The sequence below is a fragment of the Rhamphochromis sp. 'chilingali' genome (assembly GCF_963969265.1).
Source record: "Rhamphochromis sp. 'chilingali' genome assembly, chromosome: 4".
Taxonomy (NCBI): domain Eukaryota; kingdom Metazoa; phylum Chordata; class Actinopteri; order Cichliformes; family Cichlidae; genus Rhamphochromis; species Rhamphochromis sp. 'chilingali'.
Genome location: NC_137948.1, coordinates 26,443,434 through 26,466,040, shown reverse-complemented (window position 1 = coordinate 26,466,040; position 22,607 = coordinate 26,443,434). Strand labels below are relative to the sequence as shown.

General features: G+C 41.1%; 1 protein-coding gene across 1 annotated transcript in view; it reads left to right on the top strand.

Moving 5' to 3' along the window:
• The first annotated feature begins 289 nt into the window (after positions 1-289).
• Positions 290-22,607, top strand: part of LOC308395500 (uncharacterized protein) — a 28,872-nt gene continuing 6,554 nt past the window's right edge. Inside the window, exons 1-11 of the mRNA XM_080880384.1 lie at positions 290-365; positions 2,692-2,816; positions 2,975-3,029; positions 3,827-4,036; positions 4,185-4,334; positions 4,911-4,952; positions 5,849-5,928; positions 6,217-6,304; positions 6,419-6,529; positions 11,287-11,529; positions 14,368-14,452. Of these exons, the coding sequence (XP_080736510.1) occupies positions 3,002-3,029; positions 3,827-4,036; positions 4,185-4,334; positions 4,911-4,952; positions 5,849-5,928; positions 6,217-6,304; positions 6,419-6,529; positions 11,287-11,529; positions 14,368-14,429 (1,014 nt within the window). The 5' untranslated portion in view covers positions 290-365; positions 2,692-2,816; positions 2,975-3,001 and the 3' untranslated portion in view covers positions 14,430-14,452. The remainder of the gene's footprint in view (positions 366-2,691; positions 2,817-2,974; positions 3,030-3,826; positions 4,037-4,184; positions 4,335-4,910; positions 4,953-5,848; positions 5,929-6,216; positions 6,305-6,418; positions 6,530-11,286; positions 11,530-14,367; positions 14,453-22,607) is intronic.

Below are 22,607 nucleotides of genomic sequence, written 5' to 3'. Positions count from 1 at the left end.
AAGTTCAAACTCCAGCGATTACAAGCTGAGCTGGTATTTAAAGTGGGCCTAACCCCTCCCAAACCTACCCCCACCCCCCTCGCCCTCTCCCTCGCTCCATTCACTTCAGGCTCGTGTGACTTGTGTGTGTGTGAGACAATGTCTGCGACTTCAGTATGAGAGTACATGCCACATGAACCTCAGTGTGTGTGTGTGTATGTGTGTGTGTGTGTGTGTGTGTGTGTGTTGTCGTTTAGTAGAGTAGGTGGGCAGGGTCAGGGGTTGCTTAGTGGGGTTCTGGAGCCAGTGGGCCTTCTTCATTGTTCAGGCTGGAGCAGCCAAAGGGGGGCAACGAGTATTGATGCTGAAGGTATTGCCTGCTTACGGTAGGGGGTTAGCAATAAGTGTGTGTGTGTGTGTGTGTGTGTGTGTGTGTGTGTGTGTGTGTGTGTGTGTGTGTGTGTGTGTGTGTGTAGACCTTTTGCTGCAAGAGGAACCCACAAGGGGCGGGAAAGGGAAAGTAATTACAGATGATATAGGACCAAAGAGAGGAAATTGATTAAAGAAAATGGGTGACCAGGAAATAAGCGGGGATCTTTGTTTCCCCTTCAATTAAACTGAAATGTCTCAGTGGTCTCTCTCTTTGAGCTTCACATGGTGGAGCTGGACTGTGGGGAACCCAAGCAGAGTGTGTGTGTGTGTCAGGGGAGGCGGGGTGGACTGTGGGGGGATCTCCGTCAGGGGAGGAGGCCTTGCAGAGGTGATGCTGATGGATGCATGTACTTGCAGCATTTTTTGAGGAGAGCAAATATCCTCCATGCGTTACTTTAGTCACCATATTTATGAGAGGAAATTCTTTAAGTTGTCTTTTTTAATATCTATATTGCACAACAACAGTCACCTCAAGTGTATTACAAGGTAATATTAGATGGAGAACCTCCAGTCACACACAAAGGTATGCTACAACTCATAGACAGAAGCTGCTGTCCTTTTTTTATGTTGTTGGGGTTTTTTTTTTAAGTAAAATATAATTCCATACAAAAAAGGACATCACGTCCTGCATCAAAAACATATAAGAAAACTGCAAAAAAAAGAAAAAGAAAAAAAGAATTGACTTCATGTCCAACCAAACCTTCGGGCCACCGCTCACGCTCTCTTTCTCGTGTACTGTTACTTCTCTGTAACTTGCTTGGCAAATGCGAGTATACAGTATGAATAGTTTTACAAGGCCAAGGGAGAAATAACAGTGAGGGGAGGTGGTGGTGGTGTGTGTGTGTGTGTGTGTGTGTGTGGGGGGGGCAAGAAAGAGAAAACAGGTTGTCAGTGTGGTTGAACAGCAAAATAGCATTTTCTCCCTCGGGCTCAGCCTCCACAGATGTTTCATTCAGGCCCCATGGCAGGGCCACTCTAAAAAGTGCTCCAGTCCGACACAATTCAGCCCCTTTGTGCGCTGAAGGAGAGAAGCTCAGCCCACTGTTTACTGCTCATCCACCCCCCCCTCCTCTAACCCCCGTCCTCATGTTAGCAGGCGGAACAATTGGGGAGGGCCTTGCCCAGAGCTGGGGCGGTGTGGCAGGTCAACAGAATGGGCTGTGAATCCTGTGCCTCTGAATCCTCTGGGTGGGTGGTCCAGCTCTCTCCCCTCTCCGTGTCTCTCACACACACATGCCCTCTCCTCTCCTCCTCTCCTCTCCGCGATTAGCTCATCCACTAGGCCGGGACTGATGCTGTTGCCTGGGCTCTGTGATGTGGCGATAGGTGGCCCAGAGAGGAAGCCAGACATGGGTTTTTCTGCAGGATTAGTGGGTCCAGAAGAGACCTGGTCGACGGGAGGGGGAGGGGGGCGCAGCGGCCCACGTGGAGCCTGCCAGTGACTGGGTGGCAGTTAACGCTAATCCTGCTGCTGATTACCGCTGGCATGGGGGGAAATAAACAGTAATAAATGAACCCACAAGGCTGAGCACACATGCGCCTTCGCAACACAAGGCAAGTCAGGCTCACGCACTTGCACAATAGCGCACACATTCAGAAGCAACCAAAAACATGGTGGCAATACAGAAAGAAAAGATTGCTTTCGGTGATGGTATGGGTTGTCATCTGGTTGTATGACGAATGGCAACAAATACAGTCACGAGCTTCCTGGAGCTCGTGGAGATCGAGGCTCGTGGAGATTCAAACGTTAAGTTTTAAGTCACCAACAGTCCGAAAACCTCAAAGACATTAACATAGGACAATGTTAAAGTGCAAAATCAATCTTTCATCTCTCTTAATCAGCAAATAACCCAATCTTCCACTCTCACTATAATCAAAAACATCACTGTCAGACCACTGGACTCTGCTATTACCACAAACATGCCTTTACCCCCTTGACAAACTGCAGGAAAAACCTAACTTTTTTTTTTTATTCATGCATTTTGTATGCCCTTTTACTACATAATTAAGCTTCCATCAGAAAAGATGCACCTTTTTCCTGCATTATCCCCTTAGTCACAGTGACATCTAGTGAGCATAAGCCAGAAGTGACAATAATGAACAATTGGTGAAAAGGCTTATATTTAGAAACACACAGTTTCCCCAGAATAACACATGCAGGTGTTAACTGCTTGGAGAAAATACACCGAAACATAAGTTCCCAGGTCTAAAGAGGTGAATCTGAAGTGAGATGTTCGCTCACAGTCGGCAACAGGTGTCACTCTGCTTTGTTGTTCACAGCTTTAGGTTTATGGGGAACAAACAGAGTTTTGTGGCAGCAGGTCTGCAAAGAGAGTCGCCTCTGAAGCAACAGAGCAACAACGTTTCTTCTCGTCTACGGCGTTTGAGCAACGCCGCTATCTCAAGTAATGTGGTCAGAGTTTTGGTTGATCCTCTTTTTTCTGTACAGGCATGCAATGCTCTGAAGCATTAAGGAAGAACCGCTGCATATGAAAGCAGAACCTTTAGACAGGAGGCATATAAATACGGATACTTTATATTTATTTCTGTTTGGCTTTTCCAGCTGCTGCTGCCATCCAACAGACTTACAATGCCATCAAGTTTCTTCTTTATGCTGGGTAAGACTGTTTATATTATATTATATTATACATACAGATATTATATATATATATATATATATATATAAATGTGTGTGTGTGTGTGTGTGTGTGTGTGTGTGTGTGTGTGTGTGTGTGTGTGTGTGTGTGTGTGTGTGTGTGAATGAGAATGGGGTGTGTCCCTCAATAGAAATTCTTCCATCTGGGTTCAGATCGTAATTTTTACAATGTGAATTTAATAAAATCACATAATCTGACAGAACATTGTTTTCGCAGATTAAATGTGAGAGTGTTGTACGTTGCACTTAAACCACTGTGTGCATAAAAAGGTTCTCAGGCACGCTGCCTTAACACACAGGAAGATTCAGTTCAATAAGGCTGCGTGTGTTTTATATAATGGGAACTAGGTCTTATATCCTGCTGTAGTGCTTTTGTGCACGATTTCACATATGGCTGTAGAAATGTGTAGAAATGAAAGTTTTTGTAACATCTGGGGAGTAATTTCCCAAGTTGTTAATACATTGTATTAAAGTTATTTTCTTGCTATATATATGTCGTATTTTTTTAAGATTATGAGCTGAAAGTGGACGTTTTATAGGTGTGTATTGTACTACCTGTGAGTTTCATACTGTGTTAAATGATAAGGCACTCTGAAACAGTGGGTCTAATGCGTGTTGGGTAAAAGGAACTGGGGAAAGACAAGAGGAAATGCATAGAAAGGCCAAAAAAGGTATGCTGAAACTGAATTTAATGATAAGGTAATCAGGTTTGATATATTGTTTTGACCTATTAGAACATTATATTTATTTTTTGTGTAGGTTTGGTTGTGGGGACCGCCATAGCAAACAAAACAATACTTGAGACAGATCTTATCACCTCCATCACCAACACCACCAGCACCTTCATCACCAACACCACCACCTTCATTACCAACACCAGCACAATGAACACGACCATCAATTATGATCAAACTACCATCAAGACAAGCAACTCAAGTACTGAAATGAACGTCAGCACTGAATCTTCTGGTGAGAGCTATTATCTGAACTCCTTTTACAATAAAGCCTATACTGTAAAGCAGTTCTTTCAGATATTTTAACCCTTGTAAATGGTCCAAACTTCACAGTTTCTTATTTTTCTTAACATAAAAAAAATGTTTTGATTGTTTTGTTGTAGGAAACAGCGCAATAAGTGTTGCTACTACAGGTAGAGCAAAGCCCAGCAGTCAGACTGTCACTGAAACTAAAAGGACCACAAAACCTCAAACCACACCTGCACCGGGTGGTCCTGTGGCATCTCAAACCACAAAAGGCACATTCCCGAAGAGTAAGCTGGGACTGATTTCTTACATTACCAAAATCAGCATGATTATTCATAGCTCTCTGCATGCCAATAACTGTGTTGATTGTAATAAACCCTTCATCTGCAGATCAAACAGATGAAACAGTTGTTGCAACAATCCAATTGAAAAGGTTCGCACGATTTTGCAGTTCTCCTCATTTAGCTCACAGCCTCGTCATGCAACCGTTTTTAGTGGAAAACCTCAGATAAACCCTGGCGTGCTTGCATCGAGGCACGTTTTGCAGCTAAACATCCAGATATTTTCTGCAGGAATAAAACAAGAATGATGGAGGCAAACATAAGTTCCAGAGGCCAGAATTGGCCTAGCAAAGATACGAATTTGGTCCACTGGACATCTTTGTGGCCCTTGATCTTAAATGAGTTTCCCTGAGCTAGAGGAAAGAGTTGCTTGAAATTGCTTGAAACAAAAGTGCAAATGAATATGAATATCCTTAATGTCAGCTGTGGGTGTTTTTCGATTGGATTATGGATAGACTAACGTTTTATGACAACTCATTGGCAGGTTTTTTATTTCATACAAGCGTCTTGTATATCTCACAGGTTCCACGTCCAGTCCAAAGACAGCTGGCTCTGACAAAACTGGTGAGTTAAACATACGTCAGCATGTCTGTGCCTCACAGAGGCTAGAACTTTTCTGTCAAATCTAGTGTGTAAATCTACAGTCACATGCCACTTCATTAAGTCCACCTGTTCTTCTGCTCATCGATCAAATATCTGCTCAGCCAATCACATGACAGCAACTCAATGCATTTAGGCATGTGCATGAACAAGAGAGCGTCAGAATGGGAAGAAAGTTTTATTTAAGTGACTTTAAATGTCACGTGATTGTTGGGGCAGGATTGAGTATTTGGGACAACTGCTGATCTGGTGGGATTTTCCCCACACAACCATCTCTAGGGTTTACATAGAATGATCTGAAAAACAGAAAATATCTAGTGAGCGGCAGTACTCTGGGAGAAGGAGAGGATAATAGATTGACTGCAGGGAAAAGCAACTCAAACTATCAGTTTGTGCTCGACACGAGGTGTGCAGAAGAGCGTCTCTGAATGCACAACACATTAAATCTTGAAGCAGAAGGGCAACGGCAGCAGGAGGCCCCATCAGGTGCCACTCCTGTTGTATAAGAACAGGAAAGTGAAGTTACAGTTTGCACAACTCAACAAAACTCGAAAACTGAATTTGAAAAATGCTACCTGATCTGTGGCGTTCTGGTGGTAGGGTCAGCAATATGCTGTAAAAGCATGGATCCATCCTGCTTTGTATAAATGTCAGAATGGACCAGAAACTTCTGAGGAATGTTCTCAGCACCCTGTTGAATCTACGCCTCGGAGAATCAAGGCATCACTGATTGCATAGTGTAACTAATGAAGTGTCCTGTGAGTGTAGGTCTTTACTTGGAGGTCTGTGGGTCACAGTGCATAGCCACAGTGTTGGCAGATGTGCTTCACTCTAAACATGAATTGTATTTCCTCCTTCAGGTATCATCATTCTAGTCATTATCATCCTTGTGGTTGTGGCATTTTTACTTGTCTGTTACGTGACAAAGAAAAGAAGAAGAGTAAGTAAAGAAGCTCTACATTCAATACCCAACAAAGAATGGTTTGACTGGGTTTCATACTGTTTGCTAAACATGTAGGTACAGACAGCGATTTATTCATAAAGACTGGGAGTGTGCGGGGAACTGATATCCTTGTTTGGTCCAAAGATTTTTTCAAAATGTGTGGTATCATGGTCATATAACTGCAGCTTTTGTTGCTCAGTTTAAGCCAGGGATCTGTGTTGCATGTAAAGAAAAACATTTAAATAAAGGCACTAATGCGTTCCCCTGTGTTCTGGATCTCCTCAGCGCTACTCAGTTGATTTTTCCTCCAGACAAGATGAAGTCAACATCCCTCTCAGCACCGTGGAGCCTGTTGATACCGCACCTCAAAATGGTCAGTTATTGGCTGGAGACAATGTGTCGCCTTAAATATAACATCGTTCTGTTTTTTGAACCAGGTTCCTCCATCTGAATAAATAAACATTTTTCCTGTCTGAATATTTTTCAGGTCTGAAAACCTTCGAAAGTACAGAAACTACTGCGAAAGAGCCAGAAGAACTGGAGGCAAAGCCAGGAGGCGCAGATGAAGTTAAACCCGAAGCACAGGAGGAGCAGAAAGGTAAGAACAAACGATCTTTTTCACAATATTTGACTTGTCACAATAGGAAACCCAGATTTTACTCACAACTTCAACAACGGTTTTTTGATATTGTACCAATAATTCACTTTGAATTTTTCACACCAGCGCCTTTCCTGTTATGATGTGTTAAAGAAAATGGTTTCCGCGTGTGTGAAACTCAGATAAACAGCATGTGTTTGGTGGATTAAAAATGGTGTGAGTGTATAACGGTGTTTGCCACTTCCTCTTTCTTAAGATGTGTTAAGAGAACAAAAAGGAAGTCCTGTTCGTGACACCGCTCCTCACACGTTACCGTAGCAACATCCACGGATGCTGTAAATATTGAAATAGTGAAATCTTTATGTGTACATGACTCAGACGTTGACTTAACGGTTAACACGAAACTTAAAATATGAAATGAAGTCAGTTTGTTTAGAGGGAAAATCTGATGCAATACACACCAGTCTGACTCACACAGTTCTCCAGTATTCTGAAATGTGTGTGTGCACAGCTAACAAAGTTTTCTAGTTTAAAAAAAGCTCCCACAACAGATGCCCTGCAGTACTTTAGCCCACCACTTGATGGAAATGGGAGCTAAGTTAAGAAACAAGGAGTATGGTTAGTTTCCCTTTACCCAAGTAGATGCAAGATCTAATAAATAAATAAATCCTGAGGTTGTGGAAAGCTGTATCCCTAAGCCTTTGTGCAGGGAATCATGGAGATGAGCTTTTGCTCTTCTGTGACTTTTATATACAACATTGTTCCCTTTTTGTCATGCACTTGCTCATTAAAATGTTGTTGCTTTAATATTTTCGTTTCCTTGTAAATGAATAAAGTTTGTCCGATCCTAGTATTCTCCTTGTGTGACATTGTGGCGTGTCTCTCTGCCTTCCCCAACAATGTCTTGTCCCAGTTGTTGTGAAAAGGGTCTGCTTTTTGTTTGTTTCCCCCTCTCGTGTGACAGTAAAAATGAAATTTTGCCATCTGCGTTTGATACTAATGTTGTCTAATCTCTGTGACAAGAATCTGTAGCACCTACTAGAAATGTACACTCACTTGCAGACATTTGGGGAACTGCTACTGTTGGTTTTGTGGGCAAAAGAGGTGTCAAGACAGCAAGTTAGTTTCATTGTTTGTTTAAATTTTTTTTTTATATCTACTATTTTAGGGCTTGAAAAAATCATTTTAAATTTGAAGAAGGAAAAGTTGATTTGGGGGGGGGCAATAGTTGAATTCGGTGTGAGAGGAAACAAGCATATACGCCCTTTTCAGGCTTTGGAAATTGAAGCCTGCTAAACACATGTCATTTCCATATAGGTAGTTTATGACATAGTACTGTGTAAAAAATCTTGTGCCCGTCGTTGCTTCTTCTGTATTTTACTGGAAACAGGTGCACACATTGAGATAAGCACATTGTTGTGACTTTTGCAAACTGCGTGTCGTGCAAAAGGGGTATGGGCTGACATTTTTAGGAGACTTTTCACTTGTCTTGTCTTGGTGACCACTGAGAGAGCTTTGCACTTCCAGAAATATTGCATACTGATTCAAACGGTGCATTTGTTACAGTTTATTTTGGTTGGGTTTAATATTTTTCTTCAGGATCAAAATTGCTGTACAGCTATTTTATATAGAAAGATTTAACTAATGACACAAAAGCTGACTCTTATCACCCATTATGATCTTTTATCAGGACCGAGTACTCCTCTGGCCAGTGAGTTGGCAACATTATTTATCATTTGTATTTGGACCGATCACAAATACTTCTCTTTTTTTCTCTGTACAGTGGCCATTTTTAAACAGAAAACTGTGTTTTAACCGTGGATACATCTCAAATATACAGATCAAATAACGCTCACACAGAAAGCCAGAAATAAGCAATAGTTACTCACGTGTTGTCGGTGTGTTTAAGCATCATATCAAAGCAGGCAGGATTTACTCACAATTGACAGCAAAAGCAAGGAAAGCAACTGTCCTGGCTCTCTCTGAAATGAACCAATCAAAGGTCAGTTTGATAGCAAGTTACTCTGCACAGCCCTTGACCTGAAAGGCAGCATGTATAAAAACTGCCATCAGTCTAGAAACGCACAATAATTTGCTCAAATGTGGGTATAATAGCTTGGTATATCTACAGGAAGTGTTTGAGGTGCTTTTTTCAGCCATCCCACTGAAAAATCGAACACACGTGCTTCTATTTTTCAGCATTTAGAATCAGACTATATGTGTTAACTTGACGAGAAGCACTTTTTTTCCCCTTTTTTTTATGTAAATATTTAAATAGTGATTGTACTGTACTGTGAGTAAGTCAATACTGTGCTTGAATGGAAACACAAATCCAAGCTGCTGTTAACCAGCTGCTTTTGCTGCACTCAAAAAAATATTTATGCCCAAAATCCTACGTAAATGTCCCGTGTAACTTTGTAACATAACTACAATGCCAAATGGAATCTGGTCAAATGAAACCTAGTTGACTGGTATACATGTCAGCTAGGTTTCACATTTCACTGTGTTATTACATCTTCCAACAAACCGATGCATTCTCATAAACTTATAATAAATCTATTAAAAATACATAGCAGTGGGTTTGTGGTTTGTGGAAGCTGCCCCACCATATTTGAATTCAGTGGCCAGGAATGACTCCTCGCTTCTTACTAATGGCATTTTATATTTGCGGCTAAAAACCGGCCACATATGTAGTAAGTTGTGCCTCAAACTTTAAACTCAAGATATTAAGCATAATAACTATGGTTTATCATTAGAGGCGAGGTCTTTTGATCCTTTTCCTCCTCACCTAAAATCTCATCTACTGAATTGAAGTCAGGGCTCTAACACAAATGCTAATTAATTACAGATATTATTGCACGTTCTTATTCTCAGTAGATTAGACATGTAATCTTACTGTCTGCAGACAGCTGACAAGTTTGCTATATAAAAACACCAGCTGGCTATAGGCTAACATTATGTCAGTTAATATTAGGCTTGAGTATCCTAAAAATCTCACCTTTCCTCTGATAAACAGTTACATACTCACGTCATATGAAATTTTATTTAATTAGTGGTGGAGTCCAGCAATTTTAGACCCACTTCAAAGGTTTCACTAATGCTGGCAAACAGCAGGTAACACAAGCTAACAACAGCTAACAGAGGCTAACAGTAGCTAAAACAGTAGCACTTACCAACAGCTCAGAATATCCCCAGCAACAATTCAACTCGGTATGGCTGCCATGGTCAAAAGTGAGCTGATTCACATTGCACTTCTTTCACATAGTTTTAGAGTCCTTTTCCAGAGTGAATAAAGTTTCTCACCCAACATTGACAGCTGAGGTAAACAGTAGACCGACAGCCTTCCACAAGTAGGAAAAAACCAAGTTATAATTTTTTTTTTGTTTTGTTTTTATCGGAGAACTGTACATGTGCAGCTTTTTCAATTACAAGGTATTCCTCACTTTATACTATATTTTACTCTTAAGGTAAAGGCTTATGGTGAGCTGTATGTGGGGCTGAACAGAAATGAGAAAAAGGCTTGTAAAGATCGGCTAGGCAGAGCTCAAACTGGAAAGGATGTGCAGCAGATTAGGGTGGTTAAGGATAGACATTGAACTCTTATAAAAAGTGAAGAGAGTATGTTGAGAAAGAGTACTTTGAGGAGCTAATAATTAAGGGAAATGAGAGAAAAAGGACGACGGATGGAGGACAGTGAATCAGGAAGTGCAGAGGACTTGCAGAGGAGTGGAAGAGGCAGCTGGTCCAGATGGACGGTATGAAGATACGTTTAACCAGGATGTTTAACACAGTTCTGGAGGGAGAGATCATGCCTGAGGAATGGAGAATGGATGTGCAGAGCTGCGTCACTACAGAAGATAAAACTGAAGAATCATACCATGAAGCTAGTTGTTGAAGCCAAGGTTAAGAAGAGAGGTGATGATCAGTGAGCAGCAGCATGGTTTCATGTCAAGAACGAGCTCTACAGACGTGATGTTTGCTTTGAGAGTGGTGATGAAGAAGTACTGAGAACGTTAGACCTGTTGTTTGCAAATAGATGTGTTGCCCCCTGGTGGCAGTTGAAAAAAAAGCAAAGAGTTGCGCATTGGCTTCATGTTTAAAACCCAAACGAAATAGTAGTTAGAGGCTGATTCATGCCAGGAATCCACCTGTGAAGAATAGTTTAGCAAAGGCTCGAATAACGACTGACCAGCCAGCTTAGTCATTCCACAATTACGTCTTGAAGAACAGCCATCTTCCTCTTTCCCTAATTTCTCCTTTCCCTCTCCCTAAGACTGGGTCAGATAATAATGGGGCCGCCCTACTTTCCCACAGCCTCCAACAGCTGCATGGCTGTGGCTCATTAGGAAGTGATCACTAATCAGCTGCATCATTACCAACATGGTGGCCCCCTCAAATGCTTTTGCCCAAGAAATATCATGCCTGAGGACAAACTACTTCAGGCTGTTTAAGTGGAAATGCTGTGATTATGGGGCACCTAAATAATTCAAACAGCGGTTCTGCAATGTCATCTAGATTTAAAGGAAAAAATGAAGAAATGTTTCAAGAATTTCACACAATTAACTTATTGCAAAAGTTTAACATTCTGTCGAAAAGGTATGACACAAATACAGGGGCATTCCAGTATTTTCAAACTCAGTCCGTGTGTTTATTCTACTTATCCACATTGTTTCAGTTTCCATTTATTTTAATCACTGTTTTTTATCTTGAGAACCACAAAAAACAGCTGTGCTTTCTGCTTTTGTTGTCCTTTACAGCTGAGACTGATAAATCTGTTGCTGATCCCAGCACTGAGTCTGCAACTCCAGCTCCTGCTCCCGCTCCAGACAGCTGTGAGGACAAGCCCAAAGCGGATGTAGCTGAGCCTCCTGCACCTGTGGAGTCCACTGTGGAAGTCAAAACTGATGATGAGGCCGCTGTCTCCAACAAGACTTCAGTGGAGTCCCTGAAGGAGACAAATGAGAACAACAGCAACAACGCTGGCTTCATTCAGACGAGAAGTTGGTATTTAGATCATTTGTTCCCTCTAAACATTCATCACAGGTCCTTCACCTTCGGAAATCCTAAAATACAGTTTACAGAAACGCCCGTATAGTACACTGAGTATGATGCAGGCCTTCAAACACTCAGGTCTCATGGATTTGTCTTAACAAATCCCAAACTCGCTCGCGAACTTACTGTTCTGCTATATGGGGTAAACGTTCAGCTCTTCCGTGTTCATATCCGAGTTACAACAAAATGCAACATTTCAACACACTGCCGTCTAACAGAGAAACAACAAAAGCAGAACTTTCGTGCATATTGTGAATTCCTTCCTCTATTTACCCTGAAAATCTAGATTACTGTGAAACATTGGAAGGTAGATTAAGACTTTTTCTTTCAGCCTGACATGTGTACACAGTTCTTAGTCAGTGTAATTGTGTAAAGGATCTTCTCTAAAATGAGTGTGAAAGAATGCCCCTTCTAGTGGTTGGATAGTGTAAGTAATAGGGAATAACAGCATGTGTAGGTGTGATCTTTGCGATCAGCTGAACTCGAATCAAACTGATCTTCTAAAAATTGTCTTTTTGTGATAAATTTATGTAAGCAAAATCACTTAAAGAGTACTGTGACAGACTAGAGGTGTATCCAGGGTGTACCCCACTTCTTACTCTGTGGCATCTGGGATAGGCTCCCCCACTGTCAAAGTAAACCAGGAAACACAGGACAAGCACGGCGACCGAGAACTAACCACGAGACACGGCTGAGAGGGAAGACAGATGACTAAACATAGAAAGAACAAACCCTACACTAGAGATGTGACACACTAAACATGGAAGGCAAAGGGACAAAACCTAAGAACCAGGAATCCCAAAGACACAGACATGACACTGACTGAGAAGACAGGGAACGTGGAACATGGAGCATTGGAGGCGCACAGAAGCAGACACCAAGAGAAAATCATAAATAATGAAATCAATGACTATAAATAACACAAAACACTCTGTCAACAACCATGACACCATTCAAATTTGGCTTAAGTCCATCAAGGTCTTCAGTGTCAACTTAATTATTAATTTATTGGTTGGAAAATGACAAAAAGCCATGTGTATAGTCAACTTAAATTACTGGAAAAAGATTAAAAATATCAAGTATGATTGATCGGTAAAGAGATAATAATGCTGTATAGAGCTATTTAAAACTATGTTTTTACTGCCATTGTTTGTATTGGCACCATATGGGCATACGGGCAATGATATGGATATGTGGATTTTTAATATCACGTTACTTCGGACCTCTAACCTGTTCTTCAAGGTCAAATAAGGTCAAACTTTCACAAAATGTCTTTAATATCTTCTGGACATCAGGTCTTGTTTGATCACATAATGGCTTAGTGGGGCAGAGAAATATTTTGTACATAACTGTGGAAGTGGACTCTAACCTCCAACCCATCACTGTCAGGTGATGGGTTGTCCGTTTAAGTATTTTTCAGTTTAAATACTGCAGCATTGTCCTGTTTTCATGTGTCATTAAAAACAAATCAACCCAGTTTCAGTATGGTATTAATGCTACTTTCAGTTCAGTGATGAGCACCACCCCCTTGTTTGTGAGCTCTGACTTTATTTTTCTAAAACCTGGTTGCCTGTTTTCTGTTCAATGTAATGAGAGGACGTCCTTTGTGGTGATTTTGGGTAGTAATGTCCTGTTTTCAAAATATTTGCAACCCAATTCCAGTATGATTGAAACTGAATTGATAAAGACAGAAGACCTACAGTTTAATGCATTTTAGCATAGATATTAATAAATTCATAAATCCACAGGATAAAAGAAGAAATCAAACTCTGAGCTGGTGTGTATTTCCCCCCAAACCTTCAGAGCCCTACATTAAACAGTTCTTATTATTACAGACAGTCGGTGCCAGCTTAGACTCCTCAAAAGCTAATATGTCAACTGAGCACTCACCTTCCTGCTCTGATGTCTGGCCCTCCTCCACCTTCTTCTCTGACAGACTGACTCCCCGTCCTGAGTAAAATCCTTTCTGCCTCATCCTGCCCTCTGCTTCCTCATGGTTAAAAATGTGAGCTATAAGTCCCGCTATCCACTACAAAGGACACTGAATACAAGTTTCACTTTGAATGGGGTGCATTTCTGAACTCTTACTAAAGTTAAGATCCTCAAATTGAAGAAATTTGAGTCTAAGCAATAGAAGTATCACTTAACCTTCCTTGTGGCCATAAAATATGGAAGCCCAGGATGTCATATAGGTTGCATAAAAGGTGCTTGGTGTAGCGGTCTCAGTCTCATATCCCCCAACAGAGGACAAAAATTAATAGCGGGGTTTTACGAGGATATGGGGATTCTAAATATCACATTTTACCTCACTTTTACATTTCACATCTGCCTTACTTTTAAGCTGATCCCCAAATTTGTTACACCTTTAAAGAGAGTGTTGCCAGCCAGTTAGACATATACCGTATTATAATGCTACATATTAAGTTCACGTTATTCGTGTCCACTTATTTACTTAATCAATATCTACTCCTACATAATGTTTGTGTAATCAAAGTAAACATCTGTCACGTCGCTCTTATCTGATTTTTGCTGCACTGCAAACTTCTTAAAGCGCATTTAAACAGAAAGGCGAAAACAAAATGAATATGTACTAAATACAGCGTTATTCCCTTAAAAGTAAATGCTCCCCAGAGAGTGAGTTGCCTCTGCAGAGGTGTGCGCTTCTTGTTTTATCCTTGATTTGACTTCTCCTCTAGTTTTGACCGTCAAGCAAGTGGTTTTTGACATGATAGTGTGCATCCACAACGCACCCACAGCTACACCCTATTTCTGTTTCTTTTGAATAGATTTGATCTTCTGGGAAGTTCCTCTCGACTGTCCGGTGGGAGATATTGTGGCAGCCTGGTAACCGTGCTGTTCCTCAGAAACTTGGTAAGACTACATAACACTACAAGACAAATGCTGTGCTGCAGCTGCTCCACCGCTCAGCCAGCTTAGCTGTTAATAAAAGGACAACTCCCGCCACCAGCTGAAAGTCAACCACATACGACCAGCGGGCGTGCAGTGTTACAGCTTCCTGTCCTGAAGTAACTTATTAAAAATAGAAATACCATAACCATAAAATCTAAATTTGTCTAATGTCCAAGTCCTGAAATTGTAAATCATCTTGACAGCCTGACATCCAGCGGCTTATAAATACTCATCATGGGAAACTGCAACCAAAACCGAGCATAAGTGAAACATGAAGTAGTATTACATACACGAGTTAGTTAAGTTGATTGTTGAATCAAAGTCAATTTTGCAAGCTGCTGACTGGATCGCCATCATTTCCACAATTAGGCAATAACAGAGAGACACACCCAAGCCAAACACTTCTATCAAAATGTGTTTCTGCAAACTCTGAGTCATGCTTGACATCACTCCTTTATTCATCTGACGTCTCCCGCTCTGTTTTTCGCTGATGGATGACATCCTTCTCTCACACGAGTAGTAACACGGATCCTCTCGGTCTAATCATCACATGCTTTGGATGTAAGGCCCACATCTGCACCTGCAGTCCACCCTCTCTTCCTATCAGCTCAACAATGCTCCGGGCTGCAGCCAGAGGCCTGAGGAATTCACACTGCTCTTAACAGCTGATGATAAGCTCACATCTGAGAGGCTAACTGCTCGGGAGCTCGGCGTTTTCAGTCACGGATCATTTCCGCTCTCACAGAAACAGCAGCTTCAGAAATGCCGGGAATGTCCATTTCTGCAAAGGCAATCGCTTCTAGTTCTGTCTCTGATACTTGCTCACATGTTTAGTGGGTCTTTAAGATAAGAAAAATGAAGGCAATCAGCATGACTGTGAAATCAGCTATGCATTTACACAATATTACAGTTAACTATTTGATCATTGGCATCCAAACCTCTATTTCAAAACGTTCTTATTGTGCTGTCCGTAGGAAAAGTGCAGGTTTTCCCATTATCAATGATGAATGGGACTGAGACTGCTTTCATTTTGCTAACAGCAGCTGTGATTTTTCTACAGTGTCACGTCAAAGTACATTCTGTGACAAATCTTTTCTTCAGTAGTTGGCAGGCAGCTTTGTTTGTGGATTTAGACTCTGTGGTGGCAATTAGTTTTTCTTTTCCTGTAACTGAAGTTCATTTTTTATATGCCTGGCTATGTTGGACCAATGAAATGCCTCTCTAATTATATTGCTGAAGGCAGGAGTGGGCAATTAATTTTCCTAAGGAGTCACATGAGAAACTGGGACTGTTGTGGAAAGCTGCGTAATAACAATAATAATGTCAATAACAATATTAATAGAAAAATGACATAAAGCATATAACTAGACACATACTAATACTTAATTCAGTTCAATACTGAATTCAGTTCAGCAGTGCAGCCCTCCACAACAGTCCCAGAAAATATACATGCAAGCTCTCTAACTCTGCATAATACACCAAGCATATAAATGCAATCAGTTTGATGCCGTGTGTGTTCATTAGTCTGAGAAGCTTAGCTGGATGTGGTCTAGTGTTCTGAAATCAGCATTATTTTAGGCTTCAGAGTGAGTAATGAGCATGCTTAACAAAGCACTTACTAAAGCGCTTACGGAGTCTAAAACTCACAGAACCACTTTAGCGTGTGCCATCCATAGCACCTTACTTTATTCAAAGTGCAATGGAACAATGTAACTGTCTCTAGAAATATGTAAATTCTGCATAACAGGAAAGCCAAATATGACTATGTTTTATAGACAAAGTTTGCTTTTATAAGTTACCCTGCAGGATTCATTTACAATAAGCATGACATACAACATAAAAACATTGTTTTCTATCTTAGTCATGTCAAGAAGTAATTATTATTCTTTTTAATTCATGGTCCAAATGGATGGCATAGATCAAACAGCTAGCATGTGTTTGTGCAGAGGTGCCAAAGACTGCAGTTCATGGAATGGTCAGTCTTAGAGACACGTTAAAATACCCACCTGTACAGTAGAAGTGTACATGAAAATAATTTTTAAAAAAAACCTTTGGTTACTAATTTTCCCTCTTCTTACTCACCTGTTAAAACTGCCTAATCTGCACACGAGTGACAGGTCGATGTTACCAGCTGCTTGCAAGGCTTGATCTTTAATCCTCTAAGTTTTGAAGTTTGGAGGATTTTTATGCAGTTATGTGCCAAATAATATCACTTGCTGTGTTTTTAGTATCACTAGCAGTCTATATAGTTAGGCACAAAGGTGGCAGACATCAAAAGTTTCTCATCCAGAATGCTCTGTTTTATTTTGTTTTTTCATAAATCCAAAAAGTACTCAGCTCTAACCCAGCACGTTTTAAAGGTGTACTTGAAGAGAGATGAAAGGCTTCTAAGAAAGCAACTACATTTTTATACCTAACAAGTTAAGAGTGAGACATGATGCCTCAGATGCCAAAAGACACCCTGTGTGAATCTCTTAGCTGGCCTGGGAATGAGAACAGGCAGTCTGGAGAACCATCAGAAAAAAGAAAAGTGAAGACTGCACTGATCCCCACCTGGTTTGGGAAGTGATGAGCAAGGTGAAGTTTAAAGGCTGGAGGGGAAGATAATGGACATGAGCTGCCAGGTCATAAACTAAACCAGCATAATTAGACCTGAGACTTTGCTGTGTTATTTTCCAGTCAGAGCAAAGCTTTCATGTCTGATGGTTAATGTTGGTGGAAACTGCCGGTACCGCCTGGGAAGAATATTTCACGGTGAGGAAGAGGCAGAAGTGAAAGAAGGATAGACTCAGATTTTACTCTTTGAGACAAGCAAAGCTAGTAGTTAGCGGGAAGCAGCAGAGGCACTTACTGGAAAGGTGGTGTAGAAACAGGTCAAAGAGATGAAGAGAGATGAAGATCTGTGGCTGAAGATGGTGGTTTGCCTTTCCTGAGCTTTTGTGTGTGGAACACAAAGTAACACAAACAGTACAAAAGAAAATAAAAATATTAATACAAACTTTTTTCTGGTTTTTTTAGAAGCTGTCTCTATTTTCTTACAATTTTCTTGGGAGACATATAAACATAAATTTGTGGCGGGCTGGATGACAATAGCGCAGTGCTGAACACAGGGTCTTTATCTCAGTAATAACAGTGAAGGAAAGCTTCCTGCTCGTGAGGTTTGATGTGGTTCAATCTGGCAGGTCAGCCGTTACACCTGGGAAGCTTTGCAGAAGGGAGGGACTGCTGGAAAACACCGACAAGCCCTTCACACTGCAGAAACAGTGAAGAAAGAAAGAAACAGCTGGCGGAGGCTGGATCAGCCCCTTTTTCCCTACACGTTGTGCTGCTAAGCACCAAGTTTTTGCTAAAACTTTTCAACTGCAAAGTCACAAGACAGCAATTACACCTGTGTTATTTGCACTGCGTTTGCAGAATGATCCTGTGCATGCAGCTTTGAGAGAATGGTGGAGTGAACGGTTTTACTGCAATGATTTATTATGAGATGAGAGAAGTTTCAGGAGCATTGAGTTTATGCGATTTAAGAAGGCATGTTTAAAGTATCTTGTGGTAAAATACATTCATCGTCTAAATGTCTGTAAGGGTTGATCGTATCTGTATAACATAATGGATTAAAATAGCAGTAAATGAGCATTAGTGGATGGATGGACTGATCACAGAGCAGGGGATTTTCTTTTTGTTTAATTATAGTCTTGCTAAATCATAAGTAAATGGTCATCTATATCAAAGTCTCTCACGATCGCCAAAATATTCTTAAATCAATTACTATATCAGATTTACATTACTGTGCAAAAGTTTTGAATCACTCATTTCTTTATATTTTGCTCGGAAAATGGGAAATAGTCAGAGTGAGTTATTGGAACGTGTGCAAAAATGGATGGAAATACAGTATGTTAAGGCAAAAACAGAGTTTGTACAATTGTAGCAATTTTTATTCTTCAACACAGCCTGAACTCTCTCGGGTGATCTTTCTTCTAATTTCTTTAAGTTGTCTTCAGGAATAGTTCTCCAGGCTTCTTGAAGGACATTCAAAGCTCTTCTTTGGATGTTGGCTGATTTTTGTTCTGTTCTCTGTCGAGATGATCCCACACTCTTTATTCATGTTGAGATGCCGGGTCTGGGGAGGCCAATCCGTGACTGATAAATGTTCCATTGTGTGTTTTTCTATCCAGGTATGCTTTTACTGCATTGGCAGTGTTTGGGATCATTGTCTTGCTGAAAAAGCCACTGCCAGTCAGATGCTTTCAACATGGTATTACATGGTGGATTAAAATCTGATGGCACATTTCTTTGTTCATATTTCCATAAATTTTGAAAGATCCCCAACACCACTGGTTCAAATATAGTCCCAAACAATGGAAGGAGCCAGCATCGTGTTTTACAGATGACTGTAGATACTCACTATTGTACCTCTCTCCTGAGCTCATCCTTACTTACTGAACCAAAAACTTCACATTTGGATTCATCACTCCATCAGATCAGTTGCCACTAATTTTCAGTCTTGTGGGGAGGTTTTTTGGCACAACTCAGCTTTTTCTCCCAGTTCCCCTTCCTTAAGCATTGCTTCCTGACAGCTACCCATCCACTGGGACCATTTGCGATGAGGCTTTAATTAACAATAAATGGATCAACTGAATGATAGCTGTGTCTCTCAGGTCCTGTGTCAGGTCTTTGCTGGATTTTTTTCTTATCTCATAAGTTTGTTCGTTTTGGTCCATGATTTACTAGAATCGCCATTTCTCCTGGAGTATTGCTCAGAATTGAATCAAACTTCCAAACAATGATCACCAAGTTTTATTTTCAGATCGTCTTCAGAAAATGATAGTTTGCAAGTTAGCGCATCCAATATAGAAACAATCTATAAAATGTGCTTCTAAAGTTAGGAATTGAACTCGTGTTTTTAGGGACATTAAAGGAAATGAGACTGTGCTTTAGTTGAATTCTTTAAAATGCTTGGAAGGAACTGACCTGTAGCAGAGGTCAAGGTCAACAAATCATTGACTAACCATTCCAGGCATACAAGTGACTGACTCTTCCTGATGAAATGTAAAGAGGATAAATCTGTCAGTAGCGTTTGGCCTTTGACCTTTGGAGATGACATTTTCTGTAACACCTTTCAAATCTCTTAGAAAAATGTGCTCTAAACAAAACTGAGTGATGGGACATGTTTTTGTTTAGTGTGCTTGTTTGGAGTGAGCCTCTTTTGAGGTCATAATTTGATTTGGTAAGAAGGCTCAAACACTCGCAGACGAGGTCATCCAGACTTTTTCAACCTGAAATCAGGGCAAAACTTTAAAGCATGACGTTGCAACACTTACAGCAGATTAACACTATGTGCTGTGTTTTTATATGTAGAACTTCATCATCGATCTTTAACAAAACCACAGAGTTTACCCTCTTTCTTTGGCTGCTTGACTTTAGAGGTTCTGGGTTTAAATCCTTCACAAAGGTCATAGGTCACATAGTCCTTATTACAGGGTACACAGTGACTGCAGAAGGATAATGTGGCCTCAGTGTCAGAATGAACTGGCTCACATTCTTTGCCTGTCACTGAACAAGTCTCTGCAGAACTGTGTTCGCAGCAGCCGTTGCGATGAGTCGTCCAACACACATTTAACAATTCGTCTAGTCACTCTACTCTAAGTGGAGCTGTATTTCTCCATCATACACCTATTTTTTACTGCATGATATTAAACTGGAATCCTGCTGAAGAATATACAAAAGCAACAATGAGAGTGAGTGCTCTGTTAAGGTCAGGGCAGCTGCAGACACTACAGCCAAGTAGCTGCTCCTGTTACAGTGGGGCAAAAAAGTATTTAGTCAGCCACCGATTGTGCAAGTTCCCCCACCTAAAATGATGACAGAGGTCAGTAATTTGCACCAGAGGTACACTTCAACTGTGAGAGACAGAATGTGAAAAAATAATCCATGAATTCACATGGTAGGATTTGTAAAGAATTTATTCGTAAATCAGGGTGGAAAATAAGTATTTGGTCAACAACAAAAATACAATTCAATACTTTGTAACATAACCTTTGTTGGCAATAACAGAGGTCAAACGTTTACTATAGGTCTTTACCAGGTTTGCACACACTGTAGCTGGTATTTTGGCCCATTCCTCCATGCAGATCTTCTCGAGAGCAGTGATGTTTTGGGGCTGTCGCCGAGCAACACGGACTTTCAACTCCCGCCACAGATTTTCTATGGGGTTGAGGTCTGGAGACTGGCTAGGCCACTCCAGGACTTTCAAATGCTTCTTACGGAGCCACTCCTTTGTTGCTCGGGCGGTGTGTTTTGGATCATTGTCATGTTGGAAGACCCAGCCTCGTTTCATCTTCAAAGTTCTCACTGATGGAAGGAGGTTTTGGCTCAAAATCTCACGATACATGGCCCCATTCATTCTGTCCTTAACACGGATCAGTCGTCCTGTCCCCTTGGCAGAAAAACAGCCCCATAGCATGATGTTTCCACCCCCATGCTTCACAGTAGGTACGGTGTTCTTGGGATGCAACTCAGTATTCTTCTTCCTCCAAACACGACGAGTTGAGTTTATACCAAAACGTTCTACTTTGGTTTCATCTGACCACATGACATTCTCCCAATCCTCTGCTGTATCATCCATGTGCTCTCTGGCAAACTTCAGACGGGCCTGGACATGCACTGGCTTCAGCAGCGGAACACGTCTGGCACTGCGGGATTTGATTCCCTGCCGTTGTAGTGTGTTACTGATGGTGACCTTTGTTACTTTGGTCCCAGCTCTCTGCAGGTCATTCACCAGGTCCCCCCGTGTGGTTCTGGGATCTTTGCTCACCGTTCTCATGATCATTTTGACCCCACGGGATGAGATCTTGCGTGGAGCCCCAGATCAAGGGAGATTATCAGTGGTCTTGTATGTCTTCCATTTTCTGATGATTGCTCCCACAGTTGATTTTTTCACACCAAGCTGCTTGCCTATTGTAGATTCACTCTTCCCAGTCTGGTGCAGGTCTACAATACTTTTCCTGGTGTCCTTCGAAAGCTCTTTGGTCTTGGCCATGGCGGCGTTTGGAGTCTGACTGTTTGAGGCTGTGGACAGGTGTCTTTTATACAGATGATGAGTTCAAACAGGTGCCATTCATACAGGTAACGAGTGGGGGACAGAAAAGCTTCTTACAGAAGACGTTACAGGTCTGTGAGAGCCAGAGATTTTCCATGTTTGAGGTGACCAAATACTTATTTTCCACCCTAATTTACGAATAAATTCTTTACAAATCCTACCATGTGGATTCATGGATTTTTTTTTTCATATTCTGTCTCTCACAGTTGAAGTGTACCTCTGGTGCAAATTACTGACCTCTGTCATCATTTTAGGTGGGGGAACTTGCACAATCGGTGGCTGACTAAATACTTTTTTGCCCCACTGTATACTTTTCCTTGGAGGAGGCATGCATAACTGGTGGGAGTGCAGTCCACAGACAAACAGGCACACAGACGCCAATACAGAGCCTTGCATTGGCCCTTTGACGATGATATTAACATTGCACTGACCCAAGAGAACTTGTGCATACTCCCAGACATAGAAATTAAAAAATACTGGAAACGTCTCATTTGTACTTTACCTTTGGCCTCAATCTTTTTATTTTAAGAGTTGTCAAAGAATGCCTGACCTTGACCTTCGCTATTTACACTTGAAGCATTTTACACAGTGTCACATTTTCTAGATTCTTCTTTTGTGCTTTGAAAGTGGAACCACAAAACATTTAAAGGAACTAATTTAGGAGTTTATGTGTGTACCATGCTGCATTTCACTCAAAGGACAGGACAGTGGGGAAAGCACAGTGAAAACACTTTGTGGAGAAAGCAGAAATAATAGCTTAGAACTACTGTGAATTGACGTATCCTTGGGCAAGATGCTGAACCCTGAGCTGCCTCCAATGCATTCATCAGAGTGGAAGTGAGAGTGTGTATAAGGTAAAAGCGCTGTATGAATGTGTGTGATTGGGTGAATGACACGAGTTACTAGCCCGTCACTAAAAATGTGGTGTCACAGTGGGTCAGTTTTTTGCAGTCTGTATCTGTATTGCCTTTACTCTGCCTGGTTACTAGTTTTTTAGCAATTTGATCAATGGCAGCTGAA